Here is a 13,819-nt window from a genome sequence, read left to right as displayed (position 1 = left end):
AATTATACTCAGCCTGCATGACTCAGGATAACTTTAATAGTTACCAAAAACTAGATGCTAAAATTAAAAGATTAGTCTTCAAAAAGAAAAGAGCAAGTTGGACGCAGTTCTGTGAATCGCTTAGCCCTCGTTCACCCTCCACCATTGTGTGGGAAAATATGAGGAGATTCCGTCGCTCCCTGAGCCACGTTGATCCTTCCTCTAATAATCCTTCTGACTGGCTTAACAACTTTGCAGACAAATTAGCTCCACCTTATGTTCCCTATGTGGACTCATTTCTAACTACTACGCCAGCTCCAGCTACGGATGAAATGGATGCCCCCTTTTCCTTTTCTGAGCTTCAAATTGCTCTCAATGGTCTAAAAGATACAGCTCCAGGGGAAGATGGCGTTCCATATTCTTTCCTGGCTAACTTAAATGACAAAGCTAAAATTTATTACCTTAAAATAATCAATAAATGTTTGGAAACTGGTTCTATCCCAAACTCCTGGAAATCTCAAATTGTTATTCCTATCCTTAAACCTTATAAAAATCCCCTTAATTCAAATTCATATAGACCCATAGCTTTGTCATCTACTTTAGCTAAAGTTACAGAACATCTCCTTAAAAACCGACTGGAATGGTTAATGGAAAGTAGAAATATTCTCCCCTCCTCCCAATTTGGGTTTCGGAAGGGTATGAGTACAACAGACAGTCTCAGTGTATTAACAACAGATATTAGATTAGCCTTTACAAAAGGAGAGTACCTTGTGGGTGCTTTTCTTGATATTGCTTCTGCATATGATAATGTCCTACTTCCGGTGCTCAGGCAGAAACTACTTAAGCTGAGTGTTCCCTCGAGGATGGTTCATTTCATATGTAATCTGCTGTTTTGCAGATATGTTCTGGTAAAGCATCAGAATAATTCTCTTCCCCCCAGATTAATCTGGAAAGGCCTCCCTCAAGGCTCTGTTCTCAGTCCTCTGCTCTATAGCATATATACCCACGACCTCGAATTGTCTGTTTCTAGTTTTTGTACCATTTTACAATATGCTGATGATATTGTCCTCTATCACAGCTCAGGCAGTATAGAGGAAGTATCCTGTCGTATCAATTCTGCTTTGTATTATCTAGGCCAGTGGCTGTCTGACCATGGCTTGTCCCTATCAGTGGGCAAATGTCAGGCAGTGGTATTTACAAGGAAGAGATACCTCCCGAACCTCAACATCTCATTTGAAGGTCAAGCAATCAACCTTGCAGTTAAAGCTAAATTTTTAGGTGTTTATTTAGACACACGACTGAATGGAATTGCTCATTCTGAACACATTATCAAAAAATGTGAAAAAGGCATCAATGTACTACGAGCAATAGCGGGAGTTTGGTGGGGTGCTCACCCCTATACTTTAAAATTATTATATAATGCCTTAGTACGTAGCCACATGGATTACTGTATGTTTGTTTTAGAGCCTTTTAATAAATCAGCTGCTGAAAAGTTAAATAAAATTCAGTATAGATGCCTTAGAATTATTCTAGGTGCAATGAAATCCTCCCCCACTAATGCTTTGCAGGTAGAATGCGTTGACCCTCCTCTATCCATCCGTCGACAATATCTATGTGACCGCTTTATCAGCAAGATGTTACAGCTGTCATCCCATCCTCTTTGGCACCGACTAAGCCAACTATCACACGCACCTTGCTCCCGTAACTCGTCTTCCTACTTGCTAGATAGTTTCCTAAAGTATACCAGCCTTCCTAATCCCCTGACATCTTTCACAATCAACCCACTATATTCAACCCCATTTAAAGCATTAATATACAACCCTTCCATCATCACAGATCTAGGTCTGAGTAAAGGATCCCCAGATACCAATATCAAACTACAAAAGCATATTAGTCAAAATTGGTCAAATCATCTTATTTTATATACTGATGCTTCAAAGCTGTCTCCAGAAGGTTGTGTTGGTGCTGCATGTTGGGTTCCTGTTTACAGAATTGTTTTAAAATTTAAATGCCCTCCCGAGTCTTCTGTGTTTACCGGAGAGGCCATTGCTCTTTTGGAAGCAATCCTGTTTGCACTGTCCCATAACGTACAACAGACGGTTATTCTGACTGACTCTTTAAGCTGTTTAATGTCTATTAAAGAAAACCCCTTTCGCAGCAAATCACGATTTCCCATTATCTTAAAAATCCGGAAGGCTCTGCTCTCTTGCAATCAAAAAGGACTATTCATCTTACTGGTTTGGATTCCAAGCCACTCAGGTATTCCAGGAAACGAGACTGCTGACTCATGTGCCAAAACAGCTGTTGAGTCAGGTTCTCTAGATCATTTTAAAAATTCATCGCAGGACCTATGTACTCTTGCCAAAACATATATGGAAACAGCCTGGAAAATTTTTTGGAATGATTCCAAATTGGTTAAGGGTAAGTTTTACGCTACCATCCAACAAAACATACCAAGACAACCCTGGTTTTGTCACTCTCGGAGTACAAATCGCTGGACTTCATCCACAATTTCCCGATTGCGTCTTGGTCATGCTAGCACACCTGTACATCTGGCCAAACTCCGGATAAGGGACAACTCCATCTGTGAGTGTGGCTTGGATGAGGGCACTATAACTCATATTATTTTTAACTGTCCCAAACTTACCTATCCCCTCTATGACGTTCTTCCTCCCAAAGTCCCCCGTCCTTTGAGTGTTAAATGTTTTTTAATGTTTGTTTTCAGTCCTTATTGTAGATTTTTATGTAAATATATAGTAAGTAATAAAATTAAAGTATAATGTACAAAAAATATCCGTGTTAGATATATATGCATGTGTTGTCTGTGCTGCCTTAGGTTAAAGAGCTAACTAGCTAATAACAACTATTTCTTGGTACAAATTCAAAATTAACTTTTCATTAGTTTCACCGATCAATCTCCTTCGTGCCTTCTTCATCTACAAGACACTGGCGAAGTACCTTGTGCCCAGTTGGCACAGACAAAAGCCATAAACAAGAATTGAATTGAATTGAATCTATGTTCTATATAGGTACTCCGTACTCCGTGAGCTGTCTAGTGCTCCCGATTGCTCCCATTCTCAGTTGATTAGTCTCACTCCGTGGTGGTCTTGCAGTTCTGCACAATTTCAGCACTCTCGGAGGTTAAATTAATTGAATAGAAACACAATTCACCAATTTTCGGCATCGGTTTACAAATTTACTTCTTCAAACAACTATATAATAGTACTATGTGGGGGGACTCTTTGTTGATAGTATTTATTTCAATATGTACTGCTTTTCTTGGAGAAGGTAAATTAATGATTTAATTAAAGTAAGACAAACATTTTATCAGCAATAGAGCAATATTTTGACATTTGTTTCAGGTCTCACTTGGATATTAGTTTATAGAACAGAAAAGTATCAGAAATTAAAAGTCGAAGTAGAACGGCAGAGTAAAAAATGTATGTATGTACCTAGCTATAATAACCTGCAACCATAAATATGTATAAAAATACGAAATAAAAACCGAATTTAACGTCACATTGATAACTTAAAACTTATTGTCCAACTGAACCTGTAAAATATTTTTTAGATTAGTCACTAAACTAGTGGCTAAATGTAAGAAGTTTCCAATTGAAAGTAGTTCACAAAAATTGTGTTTATATTTTAGTGGAAAAGCGAAAAGAAGCGCATGGAGACTCCTTGGATAAACAGCACAAAAAAAAGATTGAGCGTGAAGAAGAAAGGCTGAAAAATAACAATAGGGATCTCTCCTTAGTAAAAATGAAATCAATGTTTGCAATTGGCTTTGCATTTACTGCTTTGTTAAGCATGTTTAACAGCATGTAAGTACAATACACAAACACAAATAGTATGTTTATATAATGACCAGATATGCCTTAGGGTTTATCCAAAATTAACTATCAGTTCTAGCTTGATGACCTATTATAATCATCGTAATTTTATCTATCTGATATCACATACTGTACAAAGTATTCTTTTGGAAGTTCATAATTAAATTGCCTGGCCTTGCATCCTGTAACAATTACATCTGTCACAGGCTCAGTGACCTAGTGATAGGGATGTTAGAGAAGAGTTGCACGAAGCCCATCATAGAGAGCACAACTATTTTACATTAAATTGAACATTGTCATCATTGGAGTTCAAATTCATAGCCATTGCAGTCTACACCAATACTGGTTACATGTTGTGACACTGATCTAAGAGCCAAGAGACTTCACCTAGTGGAATAAAGCTTGGAGCCAATAGGCTATGTTGTACTATAAAAAAAAAAATTGTTGTTTCCTGGCATTGGCATTAGCTGAGAATTCGATTTTACTCTAGCATTGATTAATTTTTTCTGTTTTAGATTTGACGGTAGAGTAGTGGCTAAATTGCCATTTTATCCTATTTCTTGGATTCAAGGTCTAAGCCACAGGAACTTGCCTGGTGATAATTACACTGATTGTTCCTTTATATTTTTGTACATTCTATGTACAATGAGCATAAGGTAATTTATATACTAAACAATTTATATTTATTTTATATTAGTACTATGTTTATAATAAAACACCTATCATCACCACCATCATTATCATCATCAATCCATTAGCTGCCTACTACAGGGTATAAATCTCTGAATGAGAAGGTATACTCTTCTCATTCAGAGATTCAGAGAGGCTGTAGTTCACTTAAAAACTTTATTGAGGATTCATGTAGGTCTCCTTAAAATGTTTTCCTTCACTGTATAAGCAAGTGATATAGTGATATTCAATTTGAGTACAAAATAGGCTATCCCCGTTCCAAATATAAAACCCCCAATAGCCATAAAAATATGAGATTTGTCATACATATGAGATTTGTCAGTTGACAATTTAATCAGTTATAATGCCGAGTAGCGTAAAAATTATTGTGGCTTAAATTCATTTGGCAGATCTGTATATGTTAACATATCATCTAACTTGACCTGAAGTTTTTATGGCTGGGCAAAACTCCACAGTTTGTATTCCTCTCATTAGTCAAGGAATGATGCCAAGAGTTTTGCACCCTTGCACAAAGATTAATTTTAATGTTGATAACTTAAGTTACTCTCAGTGGGTTCAGTCCTTTCTGATAAACTATGTCCCATTGTTTTTATCTAAGACCTCTTATCTTAAGAGTTCTTAGTTAAGTTAGTAAAGCTGGCTAACAGGTTGCTTTTAAATTTGGCGAGGCAGCATAATCAGCCAATTTGAGTATTGATGTAACTCATAAGGGGCCCTTAAACCTACACACAAGTAGTGGCAAGTTTTGGGAGCTGCGTGGAGCTTCTCCATCTTCCACACTTTAGAACAAGCAACTGTATGATAAATCCATGGAGTTTTTCTAATTATTAAAAAAAAATTTTTTTACAGGCAAAACATTCAAAAGCTATTAGGATTTGCTCCATCAAGAGCTGCTTCTAAGCAAGGTGGTGCATTGTTTGCGGCTCCCCCAGCTCAATTTAAATAGATAATTTACACAACAACTTTAATTTCAGCTGAAGTGTAGATAATTAACAAGTATTTATAATAGGAATGTCAATAACCTTGTATTTCTAAAAGTTTTGAGAAAGTTTGTTTTGTAATTTTGGCAGTGTTATTTAGTTTTCACAAAACCTTGCAAACATTTGGCAAATTTTATTTTGTATAGCTACTTAGAACAAAAAAATTCTTGATTGTTAACTTTATTTATTTAAACAACATTATTTCATAAATTAATAAACTATCATTAATATTATAATTAATACATATTTGTTTCAATTAATGGGTCATTTGTTAATAGCCTATCAAATCCGTATCTTATTAAATCAATATTGTTGTAATGGCAGTCAATGACTAGTTCTGCAACAGCTCTTCCTATTCCAGGACTATGCTGTACACCTATAAAAAGTAAAACGCATCATTAAATCTGTTGTAAAATAATATGATAATTTTGGATAAAGCCCATTGCGTTATACATAAATTTCTAAACGAAATTGACGAGTCTTTAAATAGAGCTGTTTACACAATCTTCTGGGAAAAGGAAACACACACTAGGAAAAGGACTGCACTATTTTTAAATTTGTCAATTGGATTTGGAGATTTGTGTACAACAGAATTGGAATTATTTATAAAACTGCAATATGTTGATAGTAAGTAATCATTATCATGTAAACCAATGGATAAATGGACCAAGGGCGGATCCAGCTTTGGCGCCAGGGGGGCATTTCTCCCGTGGAGCAATGTCGGTAGTTCTGGTTCTTTTATGGATCTTCTCAATCCTGACTTGATATCATATATGTGTTCAAAGTTATTTTCATCGCCGCTGTGACCCTGAGCCTTATATGAGACCCATTTAATTAACGTCCATGTTTCAATAAGAAGTAGGTTTCATAATAAATTAAATATAGAAATTACCACCAGTTACGAACCTAGAAAATAGTTAGCCATAGTGCAACAAGCTAACCAATAAACTAATAAGGCAGTTCAAACTACTACATTACTCAATTAAAAAGGATTATAGCTGTACCTTGCCTACCAAATCCTGAAGCAATAACTAAATTGCTGTGATATGGATGAGGACCAATTATTCCAGTTTCATCATACGTGTTGCAGTCTATTATCTCAGTTGAAACTAAGTTTACCTAAAACATTAAAAATAACAACTATTTTAAGTAGGTTAAATGCCTTAAATTAAGTATTTTTAGCAATAAGTAAATAACTTCATCAAGAATTTATAATTAAGTTTAAGTCCATTAAAATTGGAATTGTATAGAAATGAACCAAACCTGGATTGTACCCAGGTTTCACTCTTCCACTTCTATAAAGAATTGATCTTTTATAAAATATTTAAAAAAAAATTTTTCATACCTCAGCATCTTTAAAATGTGGATATCTATTTAATAAGGAAGCTTGAAATATATCTGTATCAGAATAACCACTGTCTTTTTTAATAGAAGGTATTTGCCCACACAATAGGTTGCTCTGCAGACCGTTCCTTCTTAACCATAAACCACTTGTGTCCATTACCAATGGAGCATTTAGCCCTACTGGCATTCCACTCTTTGCAGTTTCTATCGAATATATGTTGTATTCCCTAAAAAGAAAAAAGCAAACAGATTTAATCAAATATTAAAATGTAGGTTATTTTCTAAAAGAAAAATAGTAGGGTTCAGTTCACTTGCCCTGTTTTTTGGGTTTGTTTAGACCCCTTTTTTACCTATACTAGAATTCCATTACACTATACTTACCATTACATTATGTAGCATATACTGCTTACCTAACATTGCATTTTTGCAAATTCTTCAACATCAAATGTGTTATTGACAACTGCCACTAAGAAATATTTAAAAAATTCTTATAAAATTGAAATCACAGCTTTATTAAACGACCACCACCATTATTGATACCCCTCAACATCTCATAGACCCCATTTTTTTAGTTCATATAGATCCCTTGCAGGTTAACCAATCCCTGTGAGTTGCTACGTATATACCACTTTGGGTAGTGTTGCTTGAGAACCTGAGTCGCAAGGAAAAAGATCATTGCTCTAAACGTTTCTATTTCTTCAATTAAAACTATGCAAAGGTCTCTCTTTGCAAAATTATAGGTATATATCTTCAGTTCACAAACTTAGATAACGAGTTACGCTACTTTTTAACACCCAGTTGACAAAACGGCGCGGCGGGGTGTTATAAGTCGGCGTGTGCGTGCTTGTTTGCATCTGTGTATATGTGTGCAATCATATTTCCCGAGCTTAAGCTATTAACTTAAGCCGTTCCATTCACCATAATACATTGTCCCCTATCTAAATATATTAAGGAGAAACCACTGACTCACTCACTGACTGAATCCCAGTAATTGTAAAGCCTACAAACTTTTGAATTTGAAAATTACCCTTAAAAAAAATAGAGGATGGTAAAAAAGAGGATGAAAGTTTTTAAATATTGAATAGATGTGCATGAGGAGTGCTTTGCCAAGTATCTATCTAAAGTGTTAAACAGGCGGTTGGAAAACTGTATGAAAGTCCCAAGAAGTTCACCAAAATTATCATTTAGGTTAGTAATTATAAATACTTATAAATGATTATATCATTTAGATGTCTCAGGATTTCTTTTAATTTCAGGGCAAATTAAAATTGAGAAGTTCTATAGAGGACCAGAGAATGTATACTTTACCTTTTTTCTATTGGCAATTGATCTTTCAATAAACCTTTTGATTCACCAATTTTAGCAAGCTTACAAATATTTACGGATTCTGTTCCTCCAGCTACAATGCATGCTGCAAATTTTAAACTGTGTATTTCACCATCTTCAGATTTGTACAATAACCTGTTTATCTTTTGAAAAGATCCTGGTGTTATTCCTTCCATTAATAAGTCGCGTTGAACTTCCATTTCAAATCCTACCATTTCAGAGTTAATGTAATTTGCCCCAAGTTCTTTTGATTTTTGTAAGTAACCTCTAAGAAGTTCTTTAGCATTGAAAACACCTTCTGATTCAGTGCCAATACAACCTAAAATTACAGCATGATTAATATTGAAATTTAATGAAACTAACAATTGTAAATAATTATTGTCCATTGTAGTGCTATCTCTACAAGTGGTTGATGAGCCTTTACATAAATAATTACATTTATTTCCTTAGTCCCATAATAAAAATATTTTTTACAAGCTTCTATTTAACTTGCAATGTTTGCATGTTATGATGAATGATGTTAAATAGTTTATTCCGTGGCTTGAGCTTTCACCCTAAACTCAATACAGCTGACTCCCAGGTATGGCCTACTAGTTGTTATAAGGCACCACTTTAATATGGTATCAACTAAAAGGGTTTGCTGTGAAGAGTAAAAAATATAAAATGAAGTTGCACTAATCAATTGGTACACTAGAGTATTTAAACTTTTAAAAAAGGAATTTCTGGTATTAATCAATATATAAAATGCATTACCTAATTTGACGTCTGATGTATTAATCCATGGATATCTTCTTTGTATCTCCTCAACTGTTAACAATTTATTTCTAATACCATAATCATTTTGTGCATTAACATTTTGTTCTAACTTCTCAACATATTTGTCACTAGCAAGTAGTAATTGGCCCAGTGGACAGTATTCTATATCAATGTCATCACCTAAATGCTCTTTTATATTACGAAAGAATTCTGCACTGAATTGTGAGAGATATATGTTTTCTGGTAATGTAAAATGTTGAGTCATGATACCATGTGATAACATCTTCTGAGTATTTGTATACTGAAAAGATACAGTTAATACTTTCTATTATTTTGCCACATTAGCCCTTGATAGTTTTAGTTCTTAATCATAAGTGATGCAGTCTAAGATGAAAGATAGACAAGCAGGGCTTTATCAGATTATTCTCTCATAAACCCCAAGAGGTTTAATAAAGATCTTAGGCAGTTTAATTAAATGATTGCAAGCAATGTTAGTTCTACACATCTGTATAGATATGAACCTTTCATTGAACAATCAATGGAGATTTGCAGAATGTCATGTGGTACTTAGTTGTATGTTGTCACTCTAATGAAAGGTAGCTTCATATAAGAGGGGTGCCATTCGAAAGGTATAGGAGGTACTTAGGTTTTTATAGCACTACTTTTTAATAGTATCTTTTATTTATTGTTATTGTATGAACGGGACAAATAGATGTAAATAATAAAACTTACCAAGGGATCTTTCTCTAAAACAACTACAGATAATCCCTCACCAGCTCTTGTTTTGAGCCAAAACGCTGCCGAGGCCCCGATAAAACCGCCGCCTATTATAACAACGTCTGCATGTTCAGGATAAACTGGACTCTTTACATTTAGACCCGATTTTAAGTCTTGAAACAACGTATTCCATGTCTTCACAAAAGGGTTATGATGTTTGACGTAGTGGCGTTCCGATAAATGAATGTTTCTTTTTATATTTCTAAGAAATGATCTAGATAAAATCATGGTAATTTAAGGTTTTAAAAATGTAAGAATATAATCAAATAATTATTCTAAGGTAAACATGCACATTCACAGCAGCAGCTAAGATGTATTAAATTAATATGTAATTTTGTGTTTCAACTTCCAACACCAATTTTAAATATTGTAAAAACAAAATTTTTCATCAACTTGTATTTTTACTATTATGATTTAAATTTCATAATGACACAACTAATGACATTAAAATTGCATGACAAGACATCTCATTCCTCTTTGATTCCAGAGTAATCTGTAGTTTCATAACTATCTGTCTATGGAGGGTAGAGGTAAGTCGAGTCATCTTATATGGGAGAAAAGTTGAAAAAGTGTCCAGTTGTATGCGCTAAATAACAGTTCAAAAATCCTCCACAATGGCGCTGGTGGATGCACAGGGTATGGTATGAATGTAGCAATCGTAGATGAATTGAAGTATGCCGAGTTAAAAAATTTAATGTCATTATCGACTAAAGTAGTTAATTATTGAGAATTTCAACAACTTACGTTGTACAAAATATTGTGGTAAATATAACCATACTTCCTTGTTTATTTTTCAAGCCTACCTCTCCTTACCTCTACCCTCCATAGGTAGAGGTAAGGAGGATCATCTGTGTATATGAAAAAGTGTCGTCAAAATGTATTAAATTAGGATGGCGCCACATTTGCATCAAGGTAACTCTTAAAAGAAGCACCAAATATAAATATTGTTAGAGTAGGCTTGAAAAATAAACAAGGAAGTATGGAGATACAAGGAAGTAAGGTTATATTTACCACAATATTTCGTACAACGTAAGTTGTTGAAATTCTCAATAATTAACTACTTTAGTCGATAATGACATTAAATTTTTTAACTCGGCATACTTCAATTCATCTACGATTGCTACATTCATACCATACCCTGTGCATCCACCAGCGCCATTGTGGAGGATTTTTGAACTGTTATTTAGCGCATACAACTGGACACTTTTTCAACTTTTCTCCCATATAAGATGACTCTCCTTACCTCTACCCTCCATATATCTGTCAAACGATACATGTTAGTTAGGATGCGGCTATAAAAACTTACGGGTGTAAGCCAATCGTAGAGTGATGAAGATTTATTATTTTTGACGTGACAACGTCTTATAAATTGGTTTGCCGGGTGACACTTCAAGAAACTGCGTTACGCTCCGCTCACGTTATGCGCTCACAATGAGAGCGAGTGAGAGGCACGCGTCCCTTCCACTCGGGCATGGTTAGCCCGCCTAAGAGCGAGAGAGACAGACATAAAAAGTGAAAGGCACGCGTCCCTTTGTAGTAAACGCTGTTTCATTGTACGCAAATGTATTGCAAGTTATTGTATGTATATTTGTATATAAATACGTATGTATGTGTCGAGGTAAAAATAAAATTTTGTTAATATGAAATTCAGTGCGAGATTCTTTGTATAAATTAATGTTTTAAATATAATTCTTTGTATAAATAAATGTTTTAAATTGTTACTATTATTTCATCCTTCTTCCTACTATACGAATGAATATTCACATTAAAATTATTTTACCACTCAAAGTCGTTGTCACGTAAAACTTTCGCCCGTATACCGACTTTACAGGCAACCAATTTTTTATTTGAGATTTATAGATGCTAAGTGTTGTGGTGCGGCGTCGCGGCACTTTTAAAGCGCACTATTTAGATAGAGATACTTTTAGAATTTATACGATCCAACATGTCATCATAGAATAAAGACATACTTGAAATTAATTAATTTGAATAGGAGAAGATTTTGGGTACACCCCTTCGACTTTATGACGCTCCTGCTGCGAGTCGCGACGCTGATAGTTAGTTAGCGGCGAGCGCTACTGCCCAGTTATATTATTGAAAAGTTAGATGCGACGCGCCACTTAAGTGCCCGCGGGCCGGAACCTCCACCACAACCTATTCAGTAAATTTGAGCAATATCTATGTTACATATAAGAGAACAAAAGATCCTGGACCCCCGTTTGACGGCCGTCCAAGCCCGACACGAGTTAGAAGCAGTGCGGGGTGTAACCGTAAGTGAGCTTACGGTACGAAGAAGGTTCGAAGAAGCTGGTTTGGGTTCATTTGTGCCCGCCAAGGCTCCAAGGCTCGAGGTAAATCATCGTAGAAACAGGTTAACTTTTGCTCAGGAACATCGACTTTGGAACGCGGATCAATTGAGTAAGGTATTGTTTAGTGATGAGTGCGGAATTCTCTTAAACCAAATTAACGGCAGGTAAAGAATATACGCAAAGGAGAACGATACATTCAGACAAATTTTGAAACTACAGTTGCATACGGTGGTGGATCAATAATGAATTGGGCGGGCATTTGTTTGGGAGCTCGCACAGACTTGCTAGTGATTGACAGAGAGAGTCTGACTGCAGACCGCTATATCAGAGAAGTTTTAGAAGAAAATGTCGTACCATTTGCCCCATATATCGGTGACGATTTTGTTTTTATGCAGGACAATGCTCGGCCGCATACCGCTCGGGTAACTCAAGCTTATCTTAATGATATGAATATCACTGTTATGGACTGGCCGGCGAGATCACCAGATATGGACCCAATAGAGCACGTTTGGGACTTGCTGAAAAGAAAAGTTAAGTCCAGAATTCCAGCTCCTGCCAACGTGGGTGAACTGCGAATTTCCGTAGTTGAGGAATTCTGGAGACTATCCCAGGAGACCATCGATAACATCATTCTATGTATGCCTAGACGGGTAGAAACTTTAATAAGAGCACGTTGAGGAAATACGCGATAATAATCACCATTTTTCTAATTTAATTAATTCTTATTTTAATATTAATTTCCACTTTTCCCGGTTACATGAAAAGTTCCATAATGTACCATTTTTCACAAATAGCCTTTACTCGTCTTTAAACTTTTCTTAATGTGACCTCATTTTAAGTAAAACAAATGAAACTTTAAATAACAAAAGAAGCGTATTAAGTAGATTTAGAAATAAAACCATATTTTTTTAATTATGGACTTTTTTTTTGTGTTCCGCTAAATATGGCGGTGTGTATATTTTATTTTAGATTAATAAAGTAATGTTACAATGTCCAAGTACTATCCAGTACCGCTCGCAGCTCACTCGCATGCCACCACTGAGCTGTCACGTCGGGCGCCTATAACCACTAACATACCAACGGTATTAATATATTATAAAGCTGAAAAGTTTGTTTGTTTGTTTACTACACGCCCCCAGCGTGGTACGCGCTGGTTAGCGTGACGGGTCATCTACAGAGACCTGCGCATGGAGAGCCTTGACGATAAAATCCGTGTCGATGGAGCGCGGGCCAGGACCTGCGGGGCACCGTCAGCGGCTTGCTGACGGGCTCGACCTCGCTGAGCGGCGGGCGCAAGCATACCACGGACTTACCACGCTGCCGCAGCCCGCTGGTCACCGTTACTTTTTCGCAGTCTAGACCGCGCTGCAGCGGCTCAAACGGATTTTACACCGAGGACCAAACGGTCCCACCCAGTGACCCGCCTGTAGTTGCAGCGGCGTTGCAACCACTGGAAAGGGCCATCGAACTGAACAGTTACCCCGAGCCCCCTACAGGACTCCGACGACGTCTTCGTGTTTGTTTGTTTACTTGAACGCGATGATCTCAGGAACTACTGGTCCGATTTGAAATATTCTTTCAGAGATTGCCCATCTATTGAGAAAGGCTGTAGGATATATAGCATCACGCTAAGACCAATAAGGACAAAGCATCAATGAAGAATGTTTTACAATTCGGTGTTTTTTTTCCTTCTGAGAGCTTCCGCTGCGTGCGCTGCATAAACGGTAAAGTTCTGAAAAAAAGTCCACGACAGCATATGTTTATCATTTAAGGTTGAATATATAAAATTTGTTCTTAGACCACAGTCACGTAATATAGACCAAAA

At 36.1% G+C, this 13,819-nt stretch overlaps 2 protein-coding genes across 2 annotated transcripts; one reads left to right on the top strand and one right to left on the bottom strand.

Moving 5' to 3' along the window:
- Positions 1–2,998: 2,998 nt before the first annotated feature.
- LOC120637132 (calcium load-activated calcium channel) lies at positions 2,999–5,618 on the top strand. The gene is made up of 5 exons (XM_039908792.1): positions 2,999–3,267; positions 3,342–3,419; positions 3,629–3,803; positions 4,328–4,468; positions 5,352–5,618. Exons 1-5 carry the CDS (start codon positions 3,207–3,209, stop codon positions 5,446–5,448), a joined length of 552 nt encoding a protein of 183 aa, XP_039764726.1. The 5' UTR covers positions 2,999–3,206; the 3' UTR covers positions 5,449–5,618.
- Positions 5,619–5,646: 28 nt separating this feature from the next.
- LOC120637131 (FAD-dependent oxidoreductase domain-containing protein 1-like) lies at positions 5,647–10,126 on the bottom strand. The gene is made up of 6 exons (XM_039908791.1): positions 9,641–10,126; positions 8,906–9,209; positions 8,135–8,471; positions 6,828–7,053; positions 6,487–6,601; positions 5,647–5,858 (listed from the first exon to the last, which is right to left on the bottom strand). The coding sequence occupies exons 1-6, from the start codon at positions 9,911–9,913 to the stop codon at positions 5,719–5,721; spliced, it is 1,395 nt and encodes a 464-aa protein (XP_039764725.1). The 5' UTR covers positions 9,914–10,126; the 3' UTR covers positions 5,647–5,718.
- Positions 10,127–13,819: the final 3,693 nt, after the last annotated feature.

Source organism: Pararge aegeria, chromosome 3 (genome assembly GCF_905163445.1).
Source record: "Pararge aegeria chromosome 3, ilParAegt1.1, whole genome shotgun sequence".
NCBI lineage: Eukaryota > Metazoa > Arthropoda > Insecta > Lepidoptera > Nymphalidae > Pararge > Pararge aegeria.
The sequence above is the reverse complement of the archived record's forward strand: the minus strand, read 5'-3'. Positions and strand labels throughout refer to the sequence as shown.

Coding starts and splice junctions, on each gene's coding strand:
- LOC120637132 (XM_039908792.1), top strand. CDS start 3,207: ATGTGGGGGGACTCTTTGTTGATAGTATTTATTTCAATATGTACTGCT. Junction 3,804..4,327: donor TTAAGCATGTTTAACAGCAT/GTAAGTACAATA, acceptor TTTCTGTTTTAG/ATTTGACGGTAGAGTAGTGG. Junction 4,469..5,351: donor CTATGTACAATGAGCATAAG/GTAATTTATATA, acceptor ATTTTTTTACAG/GCAAAACATTCAAAAGCTAT.
- LOC120637131 (XM_039908791.1), bottom strand. CDS start 9,913: ATGATTTTATCTAGATCATTTCTTAGAAATATAAAAAGAAACATTCAT. Junction 7,054..8,134: donor CAATTGCCAATAGAAAAAAG/GTAAAGTATACA, acceptor TTTTCTTTTTAG/GGAATACAACATATATTCGA. Junction 6,602..6,827: donor CACATTTTAAAGATGCTGAG/GTATGAAAAATT, acceptor TTAATGTTTTAG/GTAAACTTAGTTTCAACTGA.